Source organism: Rhinopithecus bieti, unplaced genomic scaffold (genome assembly GCF_001698545.2).
Source record: "Rhinopithecus bieti isolate Rb0 unplaced genomic scaffold, ASM169854v2 scaffold_37914, whole genome shotgun sequence".
In the NCBI taxonomy this organism is placed as follows: Eukaryota; Metazoa; Chordata; class Mammalia; order Primates; family Cercopithecidae; genus Rhinopithecus; species Rhinopithecus bieti.
The window spans coordinates 798,664-820,938 of NW_016816274.1; the positions used below are offsets into that span (position 1 = coordinate 798,664).

At 44.5% G+C, this 22,275-nt stretch overlaps 1 protein-coding gene across 2 annotated transcripts in view; it reads left to right on the forward strand.

The window, feature by feature from the left end:
* The first annotated feature begins 1,684 nt into the window (after positions 1 to 1,684).
* Positions 1,685 to 22,275, forward strand: part of GPR39 (G protein-coupled receptor 39) — a 230,880-nt gene continuing 210,289 nt past the window's right edge. Inside the window, exons 1-2 of one of the 2 annotated variants that reach the window (XM_017854735.1) lie at positions 1,715 to 2,032; positions 2,177 to 2,979. In XM_017854735.1, coding sequence (XP_017710224.1) covers positions 2,250 to 2,979 — 730 coding nt within the window. In that variant the 5' untranslated portion in view covers positions 1,715 to 2,032; positions 2,177 to 2,249. Of the gene's footprint in view, positions 2,980 to 22,275 lie in introns of both variants that reach the window. The other variant, XM_017854734.1, reaches the window with a different exon arrangement.

Genomic DNA, 22,275 nt, shown 5'->3' on the forward strand with positions numbered 1-22,275 from the left:
AAAAAAAAAAAAAAAAAAAAAAAAAAAAAAAAAAAAAAAAAAGACTGTCCCATGTTTCTATGTGCACCGTTCAGGATGAATTTCCTAAGCACCTACTGCATTCCCAGAATTAGGAGTACAAACTCATGGGCCAGGCAGTTCCAAGTCTGTCACTAACCATTTTTTAAAAAAATTGTATATATTTAAGGTGTGCAGCATGATGTTCTGATATACAAGTGAAATGATTACTATAGTCAAGCAAAGTAACGTGTCTGTCACCTTCCACAGTGACCCCTTTTTGTGTGTGTTGCACCTAAAATGGACTCTGCAAATTTGCAGTCTACGTTGCAACATTATTAACTATTGTCCTGTGGCTGTATGATAAATCTGTAGACTTATTTATTTTGTCCTTTGACCTGCATGTCCCCATTTCCTCTCCTTCCCCGGGCTTGGTAACCACCTTTCTACTCTTTTTTTTTTTTTTTTTTTTTTTATGTATTTAACTTTAAGATTGCACATCTCAGTAAGACCTTGATCTTCCTCACTCTTTTATGGCCTTGGGAAAGCATAGGTCCTCCAGGCAGCAGAATTGCTTCTTAAAATGATTGCATCTATGTGGCGACTGGTTTAATTTAGAGATGTTCTCAGCGCAGGGCCTGTGGGCTTGTGTTGGCTGCTAGAATGTACAGATAAAGGGGATCCATGTTCTTCCTTCGAGGCAGAGGTTCTGACTTTGTTTGACTTTGCCACTCCCTGGCAAGGGGCATTTAGCAATGTCTGGAGACATTTGGCTGCGCCTATGGGTGTGTGTATGTAGGTACTAAACATCCTACAACGCATAAGGCAACCTTCCTCCCCCTTCATTGCCCATTTCCTCTGACTGTGGAATTAAAAGACGAAAATGGGTCCATTCGAGGGAAAAGGTCATGATCCTTAATGCTGTTTTTACATGATGGCCTTGTCAGAGCCTTCAGCCTCCTCCTGCTGTCCTCGAAGTTCTAGGCACAGCTCCCTCCAGAGGGCATGCCTCCCACCTGGGCCTTCCTGGCGGAGTGCCATGCTCATCCATATACATGTCCCCAATTAAAAGACGTCCCGCTGCCGGGAAGCGGCCTGCACCTTGGAGCGAAACTGAAAGGAGAGACCCCGAGGTCTTCGCGTCCCTCCGTGGGAAGGCGAGGCAGGGCCCTGCGCAGAACACCGGGAGGCTCTGGGGAGAGGCAGGGCTTCTATGTGGGATCCTGAAAACCTGCTTGGGGCGGACTTCCTGGGGCAGCGGCTGCAAGCAGCGCAGAGCCCAGCTGTCCTTGGCAAACACCCCACCGAGAAGGCGAGGGCTTGCTGGCTCCTCTGGGACGCCCCGGTCAAGCCACCCCCAAATGGGCCGTGACCTCGCTTTCGAAGGGGCCCCAGGGCAGCGGTGGACGTGGGGCAGGGCGGGCGAGGGGAAGTTTTCTTTCTCCCAGCTCGCGAGGGCTTGCCAGCTTCCCCGGGGCTGCACCTCCTGGGACAGCCTCGGGTTGGAGCGCCGCTGCTGGCGCTGCGGGGGCCGCCTGGGTGACGGAGGGTGGGGCTGGGGTGGGTCGCTAGTAGCTCGGCAGCCAAGATCTGATTTCAGGGACCGTGCCTATGTGCTGAGTCAAACCCCGCCGCTGGGCTAGGTCTGCAGCGGGGCCACTGAGCACAATCAGCTGCGGTTAATGATTAATCACTGACCAACCCGCCTCCCGCAGCTCGGGAGAGCGTGCTCCTGCAGTGTGGAACGGGTCCCTCAAGTGCCGACAGCTGGACAGGAAGAGGAGGGCTGTCAGGCAGAGCGCGCCCTAGGCGAAGAGGGGCAGAGGCTAGCGCCAGGGGCTGCTGGTTTCACTTCCAGCAAGCCAGTTTAGAACGTTCTTCCTCCGCCCTCTCCCCACCTCACCCCCGCCACATACACCCAAACCCCAACACCCAGGCGCCTCCTGGGCCTCTCCTAGGTTGGGCTGCTCCAGGAAGTTTCCATGAAAGCACCTGCAGGAGAACTCGAGTGAGATAAAGTCTTGCGCCCACGCAGGTGAGTTTGCAGCCAAGAACTTTGGGCTCTGCTGGGAGGAGAAAGGGAAGTTGAGGAAGTCTTTCTACCTGGTAGCCTGGTGCTCTTTCTCATGGCTTCACCCAGCAGTCCCGGCAATGACTGCTCCCATGTCATTGATCACAGTCATGTCCCCGAGTTTGAGGTGTCCACCTGGATCAAAGTCACCCTTATCCTGGTGTACCTGGTCATCTTCGTGATGGGCCTTCTGGGGAACAGCGTCACCATTCGGGTCACCCAGGTGCTACAGAAGAAAGGATACTTGCAGAAGGAGGTGACAGACCACATGGTGAGTTTGGCTTGCTCGGACATCTTAGTGTTCCTCATTGGCATGCCCATGGAGTTCTACAGCATCATCTGGAACCCCCTGACCACGCCCAGCTACACCCTGTCCTGCAAGCTGCACACTTTCCTCTTCGAGGCCTGCAGCTACGCCACGCTGCTGCACGTGCTGACGCTCAGCTTTGAGCGCTACATCGCCATCTGTCACCCCTTCAGGTACAAGGCTGTGTCGGGACCTTGCCAGGTGAAGCTGCTGATTGGCTTCGTCTGGGTCACCTCCGCCCTGGTGGCACTGCCCTTGCTGTTTGCCATGGGTACTGAGTACCCCCTGGTGAAGGTGCCCAACCACCGGGGTCTCACTTGCAACCGCTCCCGCACCCCGCACCACGAGCAGCCCGAGACCTCCAATATGTCCATCTGTACCAACCTCTCCAGCCGCTGGACCGTGTTCCAGTCCAGCATCTTCGGCGCCTTCGTGGTCTACCTCGTGGTCCTGCTCTCAGTAGCCTTCATGTGCTGGAACATGATGCAGGTGCTTATGAAAAGCCAGAAGGGCACGCTGGCCCGGGGCGCGCAGCCGCCGCAGCTGAGGAAGTCCGAGAGTGAAGAGAGCAGGACCGCCAGGAGGCAGACCATCATCTTCCTGAGTGAGTCCCAGGTCCCAGGTCGGGGGCAACGCGTGAGCAGCTTCCCAACCTTCCCCCACGACCTGTGCCGCTGTCTGTGGCTCTCTCCAGGGGAAGGCTTGCCCTAGAATTGCACACTGAAATTCACTGAGGTGGAAGAGTCTTGTAGCAGAATGAGGGCATTGCTCTGGGTCTCTGGGCGTTCCTTCTCTGTGTTTTGGGGATTCATGGTAGGTTATGGTGAAAAGGGCACTAGACCAGAATTCAGAAGGTCTGGGTGTATTCCAGAACATCACTGCTGTGACCTTTGGGAAGTCACAAAAAAATCTTCGGTAAAATGGAAACAATAATACTAGAGAATATGAGGGACAAATTAGGTAATGCAGAAGAGGTGAAAGTCCTTTGCAAAAGACCAAGTTCAACCGTCTTACCTAGTTCTGTTTTTTTACCGGGGGGAAGCCTTTCTTGTTCAATTAACTTTTGTTCCCATTTTTCTCCTCCTTTGGAGAAAGCAGGCTGTGAGCGACACACACTCTCCGGCTGCTATTTTATTCCTTGGAGCCTCTCCTACCCAATCTTCAGACATGGGAGCTCTCAGCACTCCCCAGGGCTTGTGTTTCTGCCACTAGTGAGTCTGCTCCTTACCAGACCAGAGTAACTTGGCAGGACAGCCTGTTTATCTAATCCAGAAAATCTGGCTTCACCAATTCCTAGGATTTGAATAGTCTCCTCACAGACCCAATTCTTAGGCTTGCTTTCTAAACTTTTGTTGTGATACAAGTATTTAAAGTTGAGGCCTTGTCTAGTTAAAGAGAGCCCATAGGTCTGTTGACCTCAGAGCCTTCAGAAAAGGGGCCTAGTCGCTGGGAGACAAGGCTTTAATGGAGATGCATGAAATGTGTGTGAGCAAAGGGTTTTAAAATATATTTTTTAGCAGAAACAATAAAAAGGGTGTATTGTGGGCGTGTGAGTGTGAGTCAAGAAGGAATAGCTCTAACAAACGTTTCCCTTCTTCCCTCTTCCCTGTCCCCTGTGGCATCAGGAAAAGGAATAAATCCTGATGCTGTTTGTTTTGGTGTGGGCAACTGGGCAGCAGGTTCTAGGGACAGGAGGTAGACATGAGAAAGAGTTGGAAGGCACTTGGAGAGTGATGGAAAGACCTGTGTCTTGTCTCAGACCAGCCCCTGGCTTCCAGTGTGTCACTAATTGTTAAAAGTTTAGGGTCTGATTTTAAACCCTCTTTATTCAATTTGAAATAATTGCCCTAATGAATTTCAGAGTACTCAGAGGCAGCCGTGGATAAAGGGGATGGTGTCCCTGCCTTGTACACCCAGGAGAGTGGGCTTTGAGAGCTGTGGCAGGGGCTGTGGCAGGTGACCAGCTGACTTGACTTTACTCTGTGTCTGTGCAAAATGAGAATATTTGGATGCTACTCCGCATTAGGGGCTGTGCCAGGTGACCAATATTTCCATCTTCTAGAGGAGGAATTTGAGACTTAGAGAAGACCTAGTTCAGAATCACCTAAGTGCAGCTCCAAGAGTCCCACTGTACTTTTCAGGGCAGGGAAATACATGTCTGTCTGTGACTTTCACAGACAGTGAAAGGAAAATGAAACAAGGCAGGACTGACAAGCGTAGGTAAGCCTGGTGCTGCTGCTGCCTCTTAGGGCCAGCCTTTCTGGAAGTTGGAGTAGGTAACATGATCTTGGGACATGGGAAGGGTACCCAACTCAGTCTATCACCCACTGGCTGCTACTACTCAAAATATTACAGGAAAGAATGGACATTGTATTTACTTAAAGCTTGAATGTTTGTTGAAATGCTAGTTCTCCCTTCCTCCGTAAATATTCCCTTAGGCGTATCTTGAACTGTAAGCTGTAATTTACACTTTAGTGTGAGTTAATTAAATTTCCTTTTTTTTTTTTTTTTTTTTTTTTTTGATTGGAGGAGACTGGCCTGAGTGGGTAAGAATTAGAGAGTAGACAAGCATTAGCAAGTGGTCTTCAACTACCTCCCAGTCTGACTTAGGAATTAAGGCTGCCTTTGACCAAAGGGAAAATCATTGATTTATCATTGCTCTCTATTTTACCAATCTCTGTGTTTCCTGTATTTCTCTGAGTAGATGTCTGTTCTTCCTGCAGTGGGTGTTCCAAGTTAAAGCTAGTCTCCATTTGCTGCATAAAATCAGAATGCTACAGACTTATTTAGAGATGGATAGGACCTTGGAGATCATCATCAGATCCCATTAGTAATTGTCTGGAATGAGTTTGTTCTTGCTGCTGCTCTCATTCTTTCCTTCTAGCTCTTTCCTTCTTTCCTATACCAACTGTATATTAATCACCCACTGTGTTCTCAGCATAAAGACGGTTGAATGGCAATCAGGTGCTCAATGTGCGATAATGTCCTGGGGGAATTTACTGTTTGTATTTAGCCCATTTTCTCTGCGGTAGGTTTTCAAAGCAGTTCCCGCAAATGTCCTCCTATCCCAATGAATTTCAAAGAGCTTTTAAAAATAGGAACCTCACTAATTAACTCAAGTTAGGAAATAAATTAATGGAGTGAAGAGGAAGAAATCATGGCCTGCATTCATCAGATTAATACAATGCAATTTACTTTGTGAGTTTCATAAAACTTGTGCTGTGGGGCATTTTTAACCCAGAACAAATGAACATATAAACTGTTTACAAATCGCTGAATTTAATATAGTAATTTAGCTGTCTTTTTAGTATTTCATTTCCCAGATGGATCAAATTAAAATAAATATTTGCTCATTTCAAACATATTTTAAATTTGATGTGAAATGTAAATGGCGACATATCACAAGTAGTCCTTGGAGCTCTTGAGGCAATAAAGAAAACAATTAAGACTGTTCCCCACTCGTTAAAAATGCTAACTGCTGCAAGACAGAAACAAAATTCATAAATCTACCCAAGATGAGGAAGGCCATGTAAAAAACATTAATTTTCCTTTCTTCATCTTTCACTATTGTGCCTCAAGTCTCAATGTGCTCCACTGGCGAATAATGAAAACACATTGGGAACTCTGGGAGAGAAAGAGAGGCTGGGATGCCTACTAGCTCTAAGCAATTTACAGGAGAACACAATAATGATGCAAAAGTGCACATTCCTGGAAACAGGAGTGTCTTGTCTTGCCCCTTCTCAGCCCAGTGACAAATCAGTACTAGACTTGGTTCCTGTTTCAAGGTTATAGCCAGTGGGGCATGGTAATATTTGTCCAATGTCAGAACAGAGGTTGCTGGTCTGGATTTCTGCCTCTTCTGGAGAAAAGGAACTGATAATTTGATTATCTGTCCTGTCTCCTCAATGATGAGGATGGTCAAAATGAGGTTTCCTTTCAAGCAAGTCTTTCCGCAGACCTCCCATCTTCTCTTTCTGAAGTCTCCTTTGGAGCTGTTCTCAATGCAGATAGCATGCAGCTCTGTGGACACTTGTGTGTGTCTATGGCACACATGGCTTGCTGTCAAGTGTCACCCACTCAAAGTGGAATGACAAAGTAATTTTAAAAATACATAGTTTTAATTGTATAATAACTTTCAAGTGATTAGGACTCAGTTACAACTACCTCCTAGAGAACTAGAGGGCAGCGATTGACTTTCAACCATAGTTATGAAAAAAGATTTTTACAATCATGAAGTTATTAAAAGAAACATCATAGAAGCTTCGTAACTCTAGAATAATTACACTCTTTTGCATTCTGATTTGCTCTCCTGAGTCAGAAGGAAAGGGGAGGCGTTACATCTAGTGGCAGGGATTACACATCAACTTGGGTTGCTCATGTTGAATATGGACATTATTCATCATGTGTGTTTGGATGGAACAAAGGTTAAGAGTTGCTGTAACGAACTACTCTAAAAATCAGGTTGACATACATTTGGATGTTCGTGGTGTGGTTCATGGAGAAGCAAAGAGAAGGAGCTCAGAATCACATCCTCTGGGTTTTTAGACCACAGAATTAGAGGTCAAACCAAACAGGGTCAGGGGAGAAAAAGAAGAGAGAAGAGAGGGGAGAGGGGACTGAGATATTGACAGCGGGTCCTCTTTACCTGAGGACAATCATTACCTGAAAAGAACTCGTTGGTTCCCTTAAAGTGGGGTTGAAAACATGTGAAAAGAGGTCTCATTGGGACTTGAAAGTGAAAATTATGAAAACAAATCTATTTGTATGTTACAAATAAAAGTTATGGTTACAACTTCATATTCTTAGAACGATTATTCAGAATGAATCCAATGTGGCTTGAGGGCATAATCTTTGTAACAAAACCATCTGATAACCTTTGTGTTTTATTTTCTCAGTAAGATTATAAAAAGGGCCTCTCTTCATTCTTTGCTATTTAAATCACCCTCACGGAAGCACCTATCCTTGCATTATCCTTGTCAATTTTCTATTCTTTCATAATTATCTGGACGGATTCGAGCAAACCTTTACTGTCAGTGGCTCGGCATTTGAATCACCTTTTTCTTTAGCTTCCTTTTCATTGACTTCATGAAATTCTGTACTCTGTGTGTAGGCCATAACCAAAAATACAACTAGTTTAAAAACCAGTCCCTATACTCTACCGTATATTTGGTATTACACAGAAGCGGACGCCTTGAAATGCTTTGAAAGTGCCCATGAGAATTTCTAGCAGTTATTTTCTTCACTAGGTTAAATGCTGGTCTTACAATCATGTTTTTGTCGTGAGTTTTCTTGGCAAAGGCTTTTTATTTGATATGAAAGGATAGGTCAACACAGTTTTTGAGGGAAATACTATCAAAATTAAATTAGTGACTTTTTTAGTGTAAGACATTATTTTGACTCAAGTGTCTCAGTATTTCAGAAAAAAGTTTTGCCTCAAATATTCAGATTATCACCTCTATTCCCTTTTCCCTTTATTGATGTATATGCGGCTATAATAAATGATATGTTTATTTTTCTATTTGTGATAGGTGTCATAAATTGCAAATGTCCTGTGATCAGCCTGGCAGACAAATATCATAATGCTGCATTATTTTTATAATCAGGCTGTCTCAAAGATTTCATTTCTCTGTTGGAGAGATGCATAGTTTCCGAGGAAGGCGAGACTGGAATCCCAGTCCCCATTCATTAGCAAGCGTGTTCATCTGTCAGCCTCCTGGGGGATGCTGAAGTGTAATAAGAAAGCAGAGGCCTCAGTTGCACAAAGCATTTGGCTTATTAGTGCTAAAACCATTCAGAATAAGAGCCATTTGCGAGTTGAGACACCACAGTGGAAAAATATTGAATTGGGAGTCAAGGAGCCCCTCTGGCTGTACAAGGCAAGGTCCCCTGGTCCACCATTTGGAGGACACTGTCGACTCCTATCCCTTTTCCCTCTGCACACTTCCCCTGCCAGGCTGCAGCCCTGGGACCACTCAACTCACTCTCCACCTCTAGTCTTGGCTATTTACTGAGCACTGGTCATCCCTTGTGTGGCTTGTTCTTGTGAATGAATGGTGTTTAACCTCACCTGGGCCCCGCCCTCTGGTGGACACATTCCTTTGCAAGCACTTTCAAAGAGCTCTGCCTCCCACGCTACTCTTTCTACTTTGTTTCCAGCAAGCCTGCGCTCTGCGTGAGGGTCCTTGACTAAGGTATCATCACTGGAAAAATCTCCATCTATTCTTGTCTGTGTCTGGGCTGATCACACTGCAGCCACTGGGATCTTGTTGACACTCCCATCTCTGACCCCAGCAAAGTAAAGCCAGTCAGTGGTTTTCCGTGGCTCTTATGTCAACCACAGACCAAAACTCTTGACATAAGGCCCTCATATCAGCTGCCTCTCCAATTCTATCAAGTGCCGTTGTCCCCTTGTATTAATCTGCTCTGGCCAGGGTAACAACATGCCAGAGACCGGATGCCTTGAACCATAGACATTTATCTTCCCATAGTTCTGGAAGCTGGAAGTCTGAGATCAAGGTGTAGCAGGGTTGGTTTCTTCTGAGGGCTTTCTCCTTGGTTTGCCAATAGCTGTCTTCTCATTGTGTCCTGACCTGGCCTTCTCTGCACATGTGTTCTCCAGGTGTCTCTTCCTCTTCTTATAAGGATGCTCGTCTTGTCAGATTAGGGCCCCACCCTTACAACTTTATTTTACCCAAATTACCTCCCAAAGGCCCAATCTCCAAATACAATCACAGCGGGGCTTAGGCCTTCAACTTGTGAATTTGCAGGGGACACAGTTCAGTTTATAACACCCCTTAACTGCCTTATCCACTGGCTCCCCTTCAAGTTCTTCAGGCTACCATGACTGGCCCTCTTCCCCCGTGCTGCCTGTGTATGGGTTGTTTCCTCTGCCTGGAGTGCTTTTCTGTCTTACTCTACTCTCTACCCGCTCCCCACTTCCATCCCCTTCCCCAGGTTAGTATCTTTCTCCTCTCTCAGATCTCCCCAGGGGAGCTGGCCCATCCTCCCTGACTTCATTCAGCCTCCCAAAAAACAAGACTCGCAGTTGTCATTTTACATTTAATTGTGCAATTACCTGATTAATGTCTGTCTACCTTCTAATTCCTTGAGGACAGGAGCACACCCTAATTTCCCTCAACACTGTACCTCATTCCAGCATAGCACATACAGGTGGTCAATGAATATTTGTTGACTGAACAAATGAATGAATGAGCCTCAGCTTGGAATTGAGAAGCAGTGTTCTGTTTTCCCTTGGGCATGCATGCGTATGGAAGTTGATCATTCCTCAAAAGTGTTCTGGTTCATCTGAACCAAAGGTGCTCTCTGAGAAAGGGTTATGATTCCTCTGAGGCCTCTGAAGTCAAGCCATCATGGAAAACATTTAAGATTTGCTTGCCGCTGAGAGCAAATGAACACTCTGTGCTGATCAGACCCTGAATATTAGCTTTAACCACGTATACCCGCCAGAAGTAACCAGGAAATGAGAGTGATTTCATAGGGTGGTGAATGGTCCTTGTTAAACTCTGTTGAACAGGATGTTAAATGCAATGATACAACGCTAAACATTATTTCTTAGCAGGCTCCTTCACCACTTGTTAACAAGGGGGTCCTCAAGGTAATGAGGATGCAGTGGCTGACATTTTGAAAATATTAAACCCATGTGTTTATATGTCCACCTTAAATTGCATCCACTTGCAGCCATCTCTCTCAAGGGTGAGCCACACTTATCACCCCAGGGAAGGAAAAAGCAGATACTGCCTGGGACAAAGGTGTTGTGGATCCATCCTGGGTTCGAGGATGCAATTCTTGACCTCTTTAGCTGGGCAATTATCTTGAAAGCCAGACTTTGTGAAGGATGAAAAAGGATTGCCTAACTTCATACCTCTCCCTTTAATGTATCATGAGCCCAGCCTAGTGGACTAGATCAGACAGTTCCGGATGAGACCATAGCTAAGGGGTTTGGAATTTATCCTTGGAAGCCATTGGAGGGTTTTAAGAAGTTAAACAGCACAGTTGAATTTCTAGTGCTGCCCCTAGAGTGACAGCATTTGTTGCATTGCAGTTTGGGTCAAAGTACAGGCCTGGCTGTGTTTGTAGAATAAAAAACAGACAACCCTTCATTGGAACACAGTTCTGGTAGAGCAGCTGGCACTGGTGAGTTCTCCTTTCCATTAGGCAGACCTCTGGCCCTTGGTTTCCCCAAGTCTTGCTGCTGCCACTGCCCTCCATGGCCAGAGAGTGCCTGCTTCCATTCAGCAACTCCCACTTTCCCAGCATGGAGGCCCAAACTGCCCCCACGTTGCTCAGGCCCTGGTTAGGAGGTGGCTGTAGAGAGAAAAACTAGGTCACAGTAGCTCTCACCTGTCATCTCTGTTGCTCAATGGTCTATTCGTTCTTCAACGACAATCTCCAGCTACGACCAACTCATATATCTCCCATGAAAAAGCTTCTTACCACTTATACTAGCATTCTGCATATGATATATCTCAATGCCTCTCACGTCTTCCGTGAAGCTGTCCTGGACTACGCCAGCCTACACTGATCTTCCTGTGCGTGGTGAGCCGTCTTAGACATTTCTCAGAAGGGGGCACAGATGATGTCTCCTGACTATATTGAAACTCCCTAAGATCAGGGACCCTACACTGTTGTACATCTTCAACCTTCCTTACTGGGTTGGAGGCACAGTGGGCATGCACGGCTTGAGAGACTGATGGATTGAAGTTCTCTGACAGTGGCTCCTGCTCCTGAAATGGAGGAAAAGCACCCTCACTATGATCCTCAGGAAGCTCTCTCAGCTCTACCTGCATTTCCTTCTTTCCCTGTGCTAGGCAGAATTCTGAAATGGCCTCCAAAATGCCTGGTCCCCAAGGTATACATATCTTCTCCCAGTTATTCAATCAAACACTAATCTAGTGTTGCAAGGAAGGGAAGTAAATCTGTTGACCTTAAAATAGGGAGATTTTCTGTGTGGGTTTAACCATGTCACATGAGCCTTTAAATCTGGGTCTAGAGGTCAGAGGCAGGACAACTAAGAGAGTCAAAGCATGAGAGGCATTTGACCAGGGAAAAATTACCTGTTGCTGGCTATGGAGATGGAGGGAGCTGGCAGAGAATATAGGTAAGTTCTAGGAGCTGAGCACCAGCAAGATAATGGACCCTGAATAAGCTTAGAGGTAAATTTCCCCCCAGAACTTCTGGAAAAGAACTCAGCCTGGCCTACACCTTGAGAACCCAGGCATACTTTGCCTGGATCTCTGATCTACAGAATTGTCTGCTAATAAATAGATGTTATTTTAAGCCACTAAATTTTTGATAATTCACTATGCACCAATAGAAAACTATAGATTCACTGAACTCTGCTAAAGAAGCTCCCAGTTAAACACATGTCCTACCTTAGTTATAACTTCCAAGACAGATTCAATCTCTGGAAGCTTCTCTTTGAAAAGTCTCACCTTCCCAGAATTGCCTTTGGCCCAGCCATTCACAGATCCACCAACCACTTATTGATCACCTGCTCAGTGCTGAGTGATCCGTAAGTTTACCAAGATCCGGGACACCATGGAATGTTCACTGGACTTTTAGACTGTCATTTGGAGAATTCAACATTTGTGGGCTTGAGTCCCACAAATCCCACAAAATTTGTGGGCTTGATTTTTAGAATGCTGATGCCTTGAGGGTCAAAAAGGAAAATGGTATTGAATTGATCTTATAATTATCATCCTTCTGGTAGCTCTATTTCCTCACAGTCTGGCACTGACTAGGTGCTGCATAAAGGTTTGGTGAATAAGCTGATGCCTGGGCAGCTCTGCTGCTTCCTAGAGTCTGCCACACCAGAAGGAAGATGCCTGTATCCCTCATCATTTGGCTTCAAAGGGAAAAAGGGTGTCAGGGAGGAAGCCAACCCTGGTGCTGAAGCAAGTCTGAATAAGAGAAGTGTCTTGGGCTAACAAACTTTATCATTTTCTGATTTTAGAGCCTTTACTGATTTAGAAGTTTGACAAAAAGTCTTGTTTGTACTTACTGAGTATAAGCACTATTCTGGAAAGTAGAGGGTTTAACACTCAGGTCACTGCTTTGCACACCTCAAAGGTGGCTGGGTAGTTGGAGAGCAGTGGTGTTACTGGTACCTAACAGATCGGGAGGCAAGGCTGCAACATCAAGTTGCCATTGTACTTGTTCAATGTCTAATTGTCCATGAAACTAACGGCATGCAGAAATGGGGGCAGGCCCAGCTGGGGATGATGAAGCTCATTAAACATGCAGAGAGAAGCCATTCTCTTTCTCTAGTGAAGAGGAAAAAGATAAACTCTGCTTTAGAAACAAAACACTTTACACAGGGTGCTTGGGCCAGAGATGAAGTCATTTGACTTTATATATTCTTTTTTTTTTTTTTTTTTTTTTAAAAAAAAAAAAGCCCTCTGTCGCCCAGGCTGGAGCACAGTGGCACGATCTCAGCTCACTGCACGCTCCGCCTCCCGGGTTTATGCCATTCTCCTGCCTCAGCCTCCGGAGTAGCTGGGACTACAGGCGTCCGCCACCATGCCCAGCTAATTTTTTTTTGTATTTTTAGTAGAGTCGGTGTTTCACCGTGTTAGCCAGGATGTCTCGATCTCCTGACCTTGTGATCCACCTGCCTCAGCCTCCCAAAGTGCTGGGATTACAGGCATGAGCCATTGCACCCGACCTGACTTTATACTGTTCTATTTGGCTTTATTATATGATATGATATGATATTTGTTATATATTGCATGAGTATGTAATAGAATATACATATAATTCTTTGGAGACATGATATGCTCAGCAGAAATAAAATTTCTGGCATATTTTTGGGTCTACTTTCTATATGCTGCCATTCTGAAGGATTAAATATCACATCGAAATAACAGCTACATCTTTTTTTTTTCTTCAGTCACATTTGGAAGAGAAGGATGGGAAGGAGTCTCACTATGTTGCCCAGGCTGGAGTACAGTGGCTATTCACAGGCATGATTATAGTGCACTGCAGCCTTGAACTCCTGGGCTCAAGCAATCCTGCATTAGCCTCTTGGTAGCTAGGACTACAGGTGTGCACTACCGTACTCGGTTTTTAAGCTGTACTTTTAAAACATATTTCAAAGACAGCTGATGGGTTTTCACTGTTTTTCAAGTTCAAGTTTACCCTTGATAGGGGTGACGAATGACTCACCTTGGTGATTGAAGCTTGCTGTAGATACCCTCTAGAGAAGATGAAAAAAACTTCTGTAGGAACTGGCTGTTCTCCTTCTTAGACCTGGGGTTTTCCTCATTATTGAATCTCTTACAAACTCACTTCCTCCAAGAAGCCTGCCTGGACTGACTTTACCCTTCTCTAATTATTCCAGCAGATCTTCACATTTCATTTATTCATTCATCAAGTATTTATGAAACTTCAGTTGTGCTTAATATCATTTGTACCATAGAGATCAAAATGCTGGTTCCTCCTCTCAAGGAGCCTAATACTTGTCTCATTGGGACATCAAAGTATAAAGGCAGAGCCTTGGAGAAGCCCAAAAGTACCACTTGAGACAGGGTCTGGGTTGTGGCTATTTACGAAGTAAGCTAGTTCTGGTAAACCTTCTGCCGGAACTTTTAATAGACGGACTGACTGGGCTTCGCTCCAAGATTTTGTTATAGTCTCGATATTCACAGTATGGTCCAGGGACCTGCAGCACCAGCATCACCTGGGAAATCGTAAAAGGCAGAGTATTGGGCCACACCCCTACAAGTTGAATTGTAATCTGCATCCTAAGGAGACCCCTGGCTTAGAATGGATTCTTTAATGTCAATCTAGAAAAGGGTGAATTGGGAAGGGCTAAACTCCCCAGTTGTGATAAGAACTATCAATCACTTTTACGTAGTTGTAACAGGTGGGAATTGCTCCATGACACTTAGGCATAAAAAATGTTGCATTATTTCTAAAAAGAAACTTAAATCTGGCTCCAAGCCCTCATTTGGAAGGTGGTGAAAATTTTAATCTTAGTAATGTTGGGGGTCGGGGTTTCGCCTTTCTCATGTTGTATCAAAATTCAAGGGTCTTATGAGATGCCCAGAAAATGAGGCATTTGGTCCTTTGTTCAAGTTCTTCCTGTCGCCCCTTCTGCTCTATGATTCTGCTGCCAGGGCTGGCCGGAGCTCTAGGGCCAGTCAGCCAAAGGGCCGGCCTTTATATTTTATCTTCAGTCCTCATAGTATCATTAGCATGAGGGTATCGTTATCCTCACTTTGCAGAACTGCCTGAGGTCATCAAACATTGAGATTAGAGCTGGGATCTGGCATGTTTTGCAGTCCATGTTCTTTCCCTGAGTAGAGGGTGAGTCTCTCAAAAGAAAATGCTCTGTAGTCTCTCAAAAGAGAATACCCTCCAGCAGGGGAACTTGTTTTGGATGGTCAGTGTGGGGGAGGCAAGAAGTTACGATGCCAAGTCTGGTGGACATTTATCTTGCTTTTAGGCTACCCAGCAGCTTTTGCCTGCTTTTATGTTTGGGAAATTTTCATCTTTTGAGTTCTGCTTCCTTGAGATAGTGGTCAGAAGCTTGCTTTCCCAGCATCCCTCGTAGCCAGAGTGCAGCATGTGGCCTGGGCTGTACCAGTCACGTGCACTGGCATGAGAGTCTCATTTGGAAGAGAAGGATGGGAAGGAGCAGTAGCCACATGGACTCTCTTTGGGGTTAAAACCAGTATGTGACAAATGGAGTTAAAAGAGTGCAAAGTGTCTTTTAGAGAGAGCAAAGACAGAAAAGCTAAGGACAGCATCCTAAACCAGATGTTTGCAGCACCTCTACATTGGTACATTCTGGTGGGATAACCTGATGTGATTCTCTGGCGCTCCTAGGGATTATGTGAAATAACTAATAGCCTCATTTCTGGATGAAACTGGAATGGGCTCTATTGTTTGTCCTAAGAACTCTGCAGAACTCTGCATGTCCAGAAAGTAGGTAATAGAATGATCGGACTGAAGTAGGGAAATCTAGAAGGTAGCAGTGATGAATTTAGACTGAAAAGTAGACTGAGTTAAATATAGAGGAAGTTGATAGCTAGGCTAATGGATTCAGACTATATATTGGAGGCCATAGGAGCCATGGAAGGCTTTTAAGGAGAGGACTGGCAGGAAGGAGTGTAAAAAGATTGATGTGGCCAAGGTGTGTGTTGCTGGCAGAGAGAGGCAGTGTGAGGGGCACAGGTGTGGAAGTGGTCATGGGTTTTGATGACGGTTTGTGATTAGGTTTAGCCATGAAGGGGTGGTAGTTATCAACCCTGCTAAACATTACAATCACCTGTGGAACTATTAACACTGCTCTACTCCAGTCTATTTACATGAAAACCTTTGGTGAGTGGAGCCCTGGACATTGGCATTATTTAAGCCTGCAGGTGACTCCAATGTATAGCCAGGGTTGAGAATGGGAGAAAGGGAGCTGGAAAGGCAGGCTGGGGGTGGCTGGGGAGACCTTGACTTTAGTAACTATGCCAGGGTTCTTTGACTAGAGGCCACCAAATCGGATTCTTCTTCTTTAACAAAGTAAGAAGGAATTTATTGGAAGTATGGTGGCTAGCCCACTGAGTCAAAGGAAAGGCTAAAGAACCAGATTGATCAGGGACCTAGAGAGTAGAAATTCATGGACCACCAGCTTGGGCTCCACCATCAAGAAGGTATCAGGTTCAGGCATCATCCCATCTTTGTTGCCATTCCATCCAGGGATGAGAACCTTGTTGGACTGGCTGGGGCTGCTCATCCAGCCCCTGTGAGGCTGAGATGAGGGCAGGTGATGGACAGTGCCATCAACACTGCATGCAGTGAGAGGTGTGGTCCCCAAAGGAGACCCATGTTCTACCCAGGAGAGTGGGTTACAGAGCCAGGGAGCAGAAACAACAGACACCCCCTGCAGGGACCTTAGTAAGCTTAGTGACGTGCTCTGACATTGTTGAGTTTCCTCTTTGTTCCATGCAGACTTTCTCCAGACTCTATTCTCTGTTGTATCTCTGAACTTCCTCTTCCCACTGGCTGAGTCCTGGGTGATATTTCCCAGGGGTCTGGTCATCTTAGTGCATGAGCAGTTTAGAGGGGTGGGGAGGAGGGTTCAACAGCAGAGCCTCCTGCTTCTGAAATACTGCTGCCAGAAGCTGGTTAGTGCCAAATCCCTGGGGCATGTCTCCTGCCTTGTAAGCTGACTCACGCACTCACCCAGGTCATTCACCGACCAAGTATCAGATTGTGGCTTCTCATTACCATGAAATCAGGTTGTGTTTGAACCTTGGCCTGGAAAATGAAGATCTCTAGCTGTGCTTCTGCATCAGATGCAACACCTATTTCTAGAATTGGGCATTTTCTAGTTATGTCTTAATATGATATTGGCCTTAAGCCAGGACTCCTTGTTTCAGATGTAAGATCCTACCTTTGATATCAAGGATATTGACCATGGAAAATAGGAAACATATGAGGTACATTCATTGCCTTCTGGAAATTTAAAACTTACTTAAGAAAGAAAACTAGTAAAATTTATTAAAGGCTTTGTTCATAAAATGTTTTAGTTTCACATTGGAATGCTGATTGATCTTTGATTTTTGTGTCAGTCACATTCTGTCACTAGGACAGTTACTATTTTCTCTCCCTGCAAATTGAGAGGCCAGGAGGCTACTCTCCAAGGCAGCTTCTGAGACTCTTCACTTCTCTTGGTGATGTTTTTTTGAATGGGAGTCACCATATGCCAGGTGAGCCTTCCCTGTGGAACTTGGCAGTGAGCTGTGTGTATTGAGAATATGTGGAGGGGGTGTGGCATGTGTAGACTTCACATTTAGTGGGCAGGGCCTAAGTATGTGAGTACTGTGTCTTAAGTGGTGGGAATGATGGCAAATGGGGAGTATATTAGCTTCCTGTGGCTGCTGTAACAAATTACTACACACTTGATGGCTTAAAACAGTAGATATTTATTTTCTCACAGTTCTGGAGGCCAGAAGTCCAAAATAAGTTTCTCTGGGCCAAAATCAAGGTGTCAGCAGGACCTTAGAGTCTCTGGAGGCTTTAGGAGAGAATTCGCTCCTTCACCCTTCCAGTTGCTGGTGACTGCTGGTATTCCTTGGCTTGTGGTTGTGTTACCCCAGTCTCCAAGGCCAACATCTTCAAATTTCTCCCTGCTCTGTCTTCAAGTCATCTTCTCTGTCTTGCTCCATTTGGGCTGCTATAGCAAAATACCATAAACTGGGTGGTTTGTAAGCAACAGAAATTATTTCTCAGGGTTCTAGAGGCTGGGAAGTCCAAGATCAAGGTATTAGCAGATTGGGTGTCTGGTGATGGCCAGCTTTCAGGTTGCAAACTGCTGACTTCTCGCTGTGTCCTCACATGGTGAAAGGGGCAAGGCAGCTCTCTGGGACCTCATTTATAAGGACACAAACCCCATGAGGGCTGTACTCTCATGATGCAATCACTTCCCAAAGACCACACCTAATACCATCACATTAGTGACTAGGTTTCCAACATACAAATTTGAAGGACACAAAAATTCAGACCATATCATCCTCTCTGTGTGTCAAATCTCCCTCTGCCTCCCTCTTCTGAGAATGTATCTGATGAAATCTAGGGCCTACTCTGATAATCCAGGATAACCTCTCGACCTCAAGATCCTTTGCTTAATCACATCCGCCAAGATTCTTTTTCTTATAAAGTGACATTTACTGTATCCAGAGATTAGGACCTGATATTCTTGGAGGACATTGTTCAGCCTACTGCAGAGAGCAAAGTGATACCAGAAAGTACAAAACTTTAATGTGGTACATGAGCATAGTCTTCCCACCTACAGAGAGACACTGTGCTGTGCATAGGTATATGTTCCAATCTCCTTCCTGTCACCTACTAGTGTGTGTGACTTGGCAAATTACTCAGGACCTCAGTTTTATTGTGTCTGCATTAGACATAAACTGGTCTAAGGTTGATTTGCGCATGCGGTGAGAAGTCTATGGAGGCCTCCTGTGCAGTGCCTAGCATGTGGTAGGTCCTCACTGAAAAGTACATTTGACCCTTGAACAACACGGGTTTGAACTGCTTGGGTCTTCTTATACATGATTTTTTTCCCAATAAATGTATTATAATACTTTTTGGAGATTTGTGACAATTTGAACAAACAAATGATAAATGGTAAAGCTTAGAAGAAGTAAAAAAGTTAAGAAAAGGATATGTCATGAATGCATAAAATATATGTAGATTCTTGTCTATTTTATTATTTACTATCATAAAATATACACAAGTCTTTTATAAAACCTTGAAATTTATCAGAAGTCACATACACTTACAGATTGCACATGGTGCCATTTGCAGTTGAGAGAAATATAAACAAATGTAAATATGCAGTATTAAATCATAACTGCATAAAAATTAACTACAGTAATTTTTTGTAGCCACCTCCTGTTGCTATCGAGGTAAGCTTAAGCGTTCCTAGTGTCCACTTGCAACTCTGCATGATGCTAATCATCTCAGCGTGAGCAGTTGTCTTTCCAGTAAAATATTGCAGTAAAAAATGATCTCTTGGGCTTCTCACATACATTTCATCATGTTTACTGCAAATACCATAAACTTTGACGAACATCGTGGGACTCATACGAAGTGCCACTAGTGGTGCTGGAAGTGCTCCCAAGAAGTAAAGTCATGATATCAGAAGAAAAAGCTGAATTTTGACATGTACTGTACATTGAAGCCTGCAACTGCAGTTGCCCTCCATTTCAAGATAAATGAATCCAGTGTAAGGACCATTAAAAAAAAAAAAAAAAAAAAAAAGGAAATGCATGAAGCCATCACTTGCGCAAAGTATTTTGCAAAAAGTGTGAGGTTGTCATGCCTGCTGTTACTACAGCTATGCCAGCAGACCACGACAACCTCACACTTTTTACAAAATACTTTTTTATATTGTATTGGAAATGTAGCTTTTGCATTGGTGCAGGATTGCTATAAGAAAGGCATAGCTATAGACTCTAACACGATTCAAGAAAAAGTGAAGTCATTACTTGAAAACTTAAAGCAAAACGAAGGTGAAGGGCCTAAAGCTGGAGACTTGAATGTCAGCAAAGTATGGCTTAATAATTTTAGAAAGATATTTGGCTTAAGAAATGACGAGATAACAGGAGAAGCAGCTTCTGATGATCAAGAGGCAGCAGATGAGTTCCTGTACACCATTAAGAAAACCATTGAGGAGAAAGATATCTGCCTGGAGAGGTATTTAATGCAGATGAGAGTACCCTATTCTGAAAAATATACCATCAAGGACATTTATTAGTAAGAAAGAGAAGTGAGCATCAAGATTTAAGGCAGGAAGGGATAGGCTAACTCTACTGTTTTGTTCAAATGCTGTTGGGTTTATAATCAGGACTGCCTGTATTTATAAAACTGCTAACTCCTGAGTCTTGAAGGGAAAAGATAAACAGCAGTTGCTAAGTCTTTTGGTTGTACAACAAGAAGGCCTGGACAATAAGAACACTTTTTCTGGATTGGTTATATTGATGCTTTGTCCTTGAAGTCAGGAAGTACCTTACCAGTAAGGAACTGCCTTTTAAAATTCTTTTAATATTGGACAGTGCCCTTGGCCACTGAGAACCCCATGAGGTCAACACTGAAGGTGTTGAAGTGGTCTTTTTTTTTTTTTTTTTGCTCCCAAACAGAACATCTCTAATTCAGCCTCTAGATTGGGGCCATACCGACCTTTAAGTCTCGTTACACATGGTGTTCTATGGAAAGGATTGTCATCATTATGGAAGAAAACCCCAAGTCTGGAAGGATGACACTATTGAAGATGCCATCATTGTTACAGAAAAAGTCATGAAAGCCACCAAGCCCAAAACAATTCCTGGTGGAGAAAACTGTCCAGATGTTGTGCATGTCTTCACAGGATTTACAATAGAGTCAATTCAGAAAATCATAAAAGAGATTGTGGATGTGGCAAAAAATAAGGTGGGGGGTGAAGGGTTTCAAGACGTAGGTGTTGGAGACATGCAAGAGCGAAGACACCACACCAGAGGAAATAATAGAAGACGACTTCATGGAGGTGAATGCTTCCAAATCAACGCCAGATGATGATGAAGATGACATAAAAGAAGCGGTGCCAGAAACAAATTGACAGCATTAGACAATCTGGCCAAAGTTTCTAATTATTCGAGACTCTTTTTGACTTCTTGTACTACATGGATCATTCTATGATACAGACACTGAAAGTAAAGCAAACGTTGAAAGAAGGGCTGGTACCATATGGAAACATCTTTAGAGAAATCAAAAGGCAAAAAAGACAGAAATTATGGTGTATTTCTGTAAAGTTGTACCAAGTGTGCCTGCCTCTCCTGCTCCCTCCACACCTCCTTTACCCCTTCTGCCTCTGCCAACCTTGAGATAGCAAAACCAACCCCTCCTTCCTCATCCTCCTCAGCCTATTCAACATGAAGGTGATGAGAATCAAGACCTTTATGATGATCCGCTTTCACTTAGTGAACAGAAATAGTTTCTCTTCCCTATGATTGTGTTAATAACTTTCCCTTTTTCTGGCTCACTTTATGGTAAGTATACAATACATGTAACCTACAAAATATGTGTTAATCAACTGTTACTGGTAAGGCTTCCAGTCAACAGTAGGTGATTAGTAGTTAAGTCTTTGGGGAGTCAAAGGTTACATACAGATTTTTGACTGTGCAGGGAAGGGTGTGTTAGACCCCGAATGCCTGCACTGTTCAAGAGTCAACTGTAGTTTCCTATAGTGACCTTGTGATATTACAGAAAGAATCTTGGTTGAGGACTCAAGAGAACTTGTTTCTAGTCATTGCCAGGCCACTGACTTGTATCATTTTGAGCAGATCTCCACGTATATTCTTGTGTAAAGCTCGAAGGGGGTAAACGTGAGGAGTTTGTCTCAAAAGTCACCATAGACATAAGACATGAAGGGGATATGTGTGCCAGACTTAAGCACTCCAAGGAATAGAAAGAGTGTGAAGCTTCCTCTATGTTGTAAAGATGCATGGAAATTTGCTTTTCATTCCATTATATGTTATTGTCTGATAAAATAGAAAAATGTTTGAAGTTCGTTTTCAGAAAGCGAAAGTGTCTGTCCAGGAAGGGCAGTTCCTGATGGCTACAAGGAGCCTCTGAAAGACTCTCGGGTGGCCCCAGGTGTGTGCTCATTCCAGAAAGGAGTTTTAGGCCCTGAGGGCCCCTGGGTCCCTGTGCTTTTGAAATTGTTTGCCTTTGACCTTTATCCTGTGAGAAGTTACTGGAAGAGAGCAAGAGCAGCTCCAGGCCTTGGCAGCCCATTCTAGGTGGGAGCTTTTGACAAATTACCACATTGATGCCTTCTTCACGCACCTGTAAGGCCAAGGCATTATTGGCCGAGGCAATCGATATATCAAAATGAATTTTTGGAAGAGTGTCATCAAGCTCAACTTTATTTCCAAAATCACAAAAAACTCTGCCCCGGGGAGGGAAAGATGGCTTTCACTGTGAAGTAAACAGTTGATTGCTTAGACATTACTTACGTCATGCTAGTCCATCTGAGATGAAGGCACTGTGGAAACCAGTTGTTCCAGAATTCACATTTTTGAGGCCCATTAAAACTCGAGGCAGCTGGAGTCATGTTCTCTGCATTTTGCCCATTTTAATAATAATAATGAGAACATTAAAACAACATTTGGAATTTATATCACACTTGTCTGTGAGGTGCTCTCAGCACTTTGTATCAATGTATCATCCATCCTCATCACAGAGCTGGGAAATACTGGAGGCAGGTAGTATTTGTAATTATATTCAGCTTAGTAAAGAGCCTCTCCGCCCCCCCCCGCCCCGCCCCGCCCTGGCTGGAAGGAATGTCAGTGATGTGGTATAGTGCTTGCTGCCTTGTGGGGACAGAAGAGGCTGGTGCTGGCTT